Here is a 4,850-nt window from a genome sequence, read left to right on the forward strand (position 1 = left end):
CTAGTTTTGAAGAACTCATCGGGACAAACACAATGGTGAAAACAGAATTGAAATTCAACACTCGAGTCAAAAGTTACGGATTTTAGAAAATTTTGAAGCTCCAAATCAATGCATGCACATGGGATCTTATTGAATAGTGGGGCAGAGGGGAACGTGAAGACGTGAGGGGACCAACCGGCCAGGTACCTTTTCTTTTTTGTCAGGTATCATCTTTTGAAACGCAGGGGATTAGTAGCAATGCAACCGCATTAAGAAAACTGGGATCGGACGGCTTAGACGCGTGCCCTCACTGCAACCAAATAGTGCAGCTGCACTTACAAGTATTTAGGATTATTGTTTATGACCATCCCCAGTTGTAATTACACCACTTACTCAAAATTTCCGAAGATACTTCCAAAATTTGGACTAATAGTATGCATGGAAATAAATATATTTGTAAACTGAATAATGGTGTCATGAAATTTATCGATAACAAAAGTACTTTCAGGTCTTTTTCAGACTAGGTCATGTCTGAAACATCACCAATGTTTTCCTTTTGAGCATAATAATAATATAAAACAACTTAGTGTTTCTTAGTTTTCCCTTGGTCTCAAAATAACCGTCTTACCTTTAGTATAACTTTGTACTAAGCTTAGTACAAAGTTGAGACGCTTATTTTGAAACGGAGAAAGTATAATATAATAAACAATGCGTTGGAGCGTACTTTAGACCGGAGGAAGCACACAAAGGAGAGCCGAAAGCGTGTTGCGTTTGGCAGCGACGAACAAGCGAAACGGTCCACATACATTTTGCTTCGGAGCATGACGTACCGATCGACCCGGCTCGGGCTGCCATGCATGCACGCGTCCAAATCACCAGTGTTATGGTCTGGGGTTAGTACAAGCTAATCTAATTGAACCACCACACCACGACCACTTCTCCGATCACTTTGGTCCGACGACATATCTTTCTTTCTCACTGCCGTTTATGTATGCAGAAGATATATAGGATCGATGATCTCGGTCCCAAGCCAGTGAAATAGTGCTCGATCTTGTCTTGACCATCGTCCGGTCGGCCAGCCATGGGGTCGTCTCGCCGGCGCGCGCTCCTCCTGCTCCTCGCCGCCCTCCTCGCCTCCTCCTTGTGCGCCGGCTCGGCGGCGGAGCGGCTGGCCGCCGAGCGGACGCGCCGGAAGGACCCCCTCGACGGGCTCCGGCCCTACCACCGCGGCTGGAACATCAGCGACCGGCACTACATCGCCGTAAGTCCATCCGTTTCGGTTCCCCTAACCACGTCTTTGCTTGCGCTGGTTGTGCTCGTTTGTGCTCACGTGTGCCGCCGTCGATGCATGCTGCTTGCAGTCGGTGGCCTTCAGCGCGTCGCCGGTGTTCGCGGCCGGGGCCGTCTGGTTCGTCGGCTTTGCGCTCGCGGCGCTGGTGGCCTGCTGCTGCCGGTGCTGCCGCGGCAGCCCCACCAGGGACGACGACTACTCCTACTCGCGCAAGACCTTCGCCGCCTCCCTCCTCCTCCTCCTCGCCTTCACCGCCACCGCCATGTAAGCAACCTCAAAATCTCCATATTCTCTTTACCATATGGAAGCTAAGTCTATCTATGAACTAAGCTGATCAGAGCTTGTGTATGTAAACGCAGCGTCGGGTGCGCGGTGCTGTACGACGGGCAGGCCAAGCTGGACGGCAGCACGTCGGGGACGCTGCGCTACGTGGTGCGCCAGTCGGACGGCGCGGCGGCGAGCCTCCGGGGGTTCGCCGGGTTCATCGAGATGGCCAAGGCCTCCGGCGGCGCCGCCATGCCGCGCGACCTCGGGGCCAAGGTCGACCAGGTGGCGAGCAGGGTGGGCGCCGCGGCCGACGAGCTCGCCGCGCGCACCGCCAGCAACGCCCGCAAGATCCGGACCGTGCTCGACACCACGTACGTTTCGTGTATACATGGATGATCGATCGATCAAGCCATGGACTGATTAACTGATGATGATGATGTTTTTGGTGTGTGTGATTGCAGAAGGAAGATCCTGATCGGCGTCGCGGCCGTGATGCTGGTGCTCGCGTTCCTGGGCCTCGGTGAGATTTTTATCTAGGACAAAGACATATACGGTTTATGATGTCAGAAATTGTATATTTTTCTAAAAGTTGCTTAAGTTTTTGGTTAAATCATGCCTGCTTAACTTTCTGGTGAATATAGAAAACTATCAACTTCTTGACTTTGCAATCCTAGGTGACTCAGTCAACTAAAAGTTTAGCAATTCCCATAAGAACAAAAAACAGAACCAATTTTGTAATTTCTGTAATAAAAATGTATGGATAATTACTGGAATAACATTTTTTTCGTCGTCAACTTGTTGCAGTGTTCTCGTTGGCTGGCCTGAGCTCAGTCGTTCGCTTGTAAGTTTGCACGACATCCTCTTCACTCCAGATTTTAATTACACATATGCATTCCTTGATTTCCACTATAGCCTTTACAATACACACATAGTATTTGCAAGCTAATACAGTAGAAAATATAATTGCTGTGAATTTGCAGCCTAGTGTTTCTGGGATGGATCCTCGTTACCGCAACGTTTATACTCGGTGGCGTTTTCCTTCTCCTGCACAAGTAAGCCAAGCTTTATTGTATTTCTATCATCTGATTTCTTGTTTGATCAGAGAACTTCGTACTTACTCCCTCCGTAAAGAAATATAAAAGTGTTTAAATCATTATTATGTTTCTTTACGGGAAGTAACTTGTTATTTATACTCCTACTAACATATATTTATATTAAATCCAATGCGTCAAAAGTCAAATTTGTCAATTATGTGCTATGCATTTTTTTGTCTGAATTCTGCAATCCGGAGCTCTGCTCTGCTCAACTGAGTGACTGACAGAGGAGCCTCTGCTCGTGTGCGTTTCAGCGCGGTGGGCGACACCTGCGTGGCCATGGAGGAATGGGTGCTCCGCCCGCCGGACAGCAGCAACAGCACCGCGCTGGACGACATCCTCCCGTGCGCCGACGCGGCGGCGACCTCGGAGGCGCTGCGCCGGAGCAAGGAGGTGAACCACCAGCTGGTGGCCACCCTCAACGACGTGCTCGCCAACGTCTCCAACGCCAACGCCTTCCCGCCGGGCGCCGGCCCGCCCCTCAACTACAACCAGTCGGGCCCGCCGGTGCCGCTCCTCTGCAGCCCCTACCGCGCCGACCTCTCCGACCGCCCCTGCGCCGCCGGCGAGGTGCCGGCCGCCTTCGCGCCGCAGGCGTGGCGGGGCCACGTGTGCCAGGTGTCCGGCGCGCCGGGACAATCACAGGAGACGTGCGCGACGCCCGGGCGGCTCACGCCGTCGATGTACGCGCAGGCGCTGGCCGTGGCGAACGCCAGCGCGGGGCTGGTGGACTACGGGCCGGCGCTGGCGGAGCTGGCGGACTGCACGTTCGTGCGGCAGACGTTCGAGGCCGTGGTGGCCGACGGCTGCCCCGGGCTGCGGCGGCACAGCGGCAGGGTGTACCGGGCGCTGGCGGCCGTGGCGGTGGCGGTGGCGGCCGCCGTGGTGGCGTGGGTGGTGCACACCAGGGAGCGGCGGCGGCGGCGCGAGGCCGTGCGGTTCCGGGTGTCGCCCTACCGGCTCCCCATCGAGGACAAGTCGCTGCTCAAGAGCCCCCGGCGGCCGTACCGGCGCGCCGAGAGCGGCGGGCTCATCGGCAAAGGCGGCTGGTGATCCGATCCGGCGGTGCATCGTGACAGATAGGCGGCGGCCACGTAGTTAAAAGCAAGCGCAGAGCTGGACGCTGGCTGCTCTGGAACACGTACGGGAGTTTCACTGCAGTCAGCGGCCCAATTCCAGTTCAGTTCAGACACAACACAGCTCGGGTCTCTGCGACAGCGAAACCACAATTTCGAGGAGTAATCAGACTCCATCGAGAGCAAAAACAATTTATGTGAACCTCACCAAACCGGGCGTAGATTTATACGTTTGGATTTGTGTATATATATATAATTAGGTGTACTAGTACCACCAAGCGAGTTCTACCTTCAAAATAAAGAGAGTTCTTGTATGGCTCGAAGTGACGAGAGTGGGTTTTTGGAACATGAGAGCATTGGAGGACTTTATTTTAAATGGTTTATTTAAGAACCACATTTAAAATATTGAAAAATCCCAAAAATAATTCTACATGATCATATGGATGGATATTACACATGCGTAATTTTTTTTTACGAGAAAACTTTCAACCTATTCATTTCCAATCATGACAGTACAACGAACACCAATAATGCTAGACGCACCACCGGAACGGGGCTAGGCGGGGAGACCTTTATTCCATCTTCAGGGAGCCGCCGCCGTTTCGCCTCCTAAGAAATCTCAAAGGAACGACTAACAACCAAACCCTCCCACCGGCCCTTGCCAGGACCCACCATGCCCCCATGGCCCTAGGGCCACCGGAGATGAGGCGGACTTGCGGCGGAGCCAGTGAAAGGAACGAACCCTAGTATCTTTTTAGGAGGAGGCGGCGGCTGCGTGAGTCAAACTATGTGTTAGTTCACACATGTGTAAAGTTTAGTGATGAAATAAGTAAGCATGTAAGCTATGCAAAAAATGACTATATCTAAATAGTGAATAACACATGCACTGTTCATCTTTCAAAAATCACGATTTTGTCATTTGTTTGTAACTCACATGGTTATTTATTTCATCATCAAGATTTGCACATGTGGAATTATTTCTGGAATATTTTGAAACTTCAAAATATCATTTTGACACTATTCAAAATATAGCGCTCCAACAATGCGCCCGTCCGCCAAAATGACTTTTTTTAAATAATCCCCTCGGTATCAAGAATGTGATTTTGAAATCTGACATGGGAGTGTGTGTGCGTGTGGGTGGGG

At 51.6% G+C, this 4,850-nt stretch overlaps 1 protein-coding gene across 1 annotated transcript; it reads left to right on the forward strand.

Moving 5' to 3' along the window:
• The first annotated feature begins 920 nt into the window (after positions 1 to 920).
• On the forward strand, positions 921 to 4,034 carry LOC119328339. Its single transcript, XM_037601333.1, has 7 exons — positions 921 to 1,240; positions 1,341 to 1,534; positions 1,630 to 1,908; positions 1,999 to 2,057; positions 2,342 to 2,378; positions 2,518 to 2,589; positions 2,886 to 4,034. The coding sequence occupies exons 1-7, from the start codon at positions 1,061 to 1,063 to the stop codon at positions 3,682 to 3,684; spliced, it is 1,620 nt and encodes a 539-aa protein (XP_037457230.1). The 5' UTR covers positions 921 to 1,060; the 3' UTR covers positions 3,685 to 4,034.
• Positions 4,035 to 4,850: the final 816 nt, after the last annotated feature.

Source organism: Triticum dicoccoides, chromosome 7A (genome assembly GCF_002162155.2).
Source record: "Triticum dicoccoides isolate Atlit2015 ecotype Zavitan chromosome 7A, WEW_v2.0, whole genome shotgun sequence".
Classification (NCBI taxonomy): Eukaryota; Viridiplantae; Streptophyta; class Magnoliopsida; order Poales; family Poaceae; genus Triticum; species Triticum dicoccoides.

What these genes read in the sequence shown, in the direction of transcription:
- LOC119328339 (XM_037601333.1), top strand. Translation starts at nt 1,061, where the DNA reads ATGGGGTCGTCTCGCCGGCGCGCGCTCCTCCTGCTCCTCGCCGCCCTC. An exon ending in GCCTTCACCGCCACCGCCAT is followed by an intron (nt 1,535 to 1,629) that starts GTAAGCAACCTC and finishes ATGTAAACGCAG; the next exon opens with CGTCGGGTGCGCGGTGCTGT. An exon ending in GCTCGCGTTCCTGGGCCTCG is followed by an intron (nt 2,058 to 2,341) that starts GTGAGATTTTTA and finishes AACTTGTTGCAG; the next exon opens with TGTTCTCGTTGGCTGGCCTG.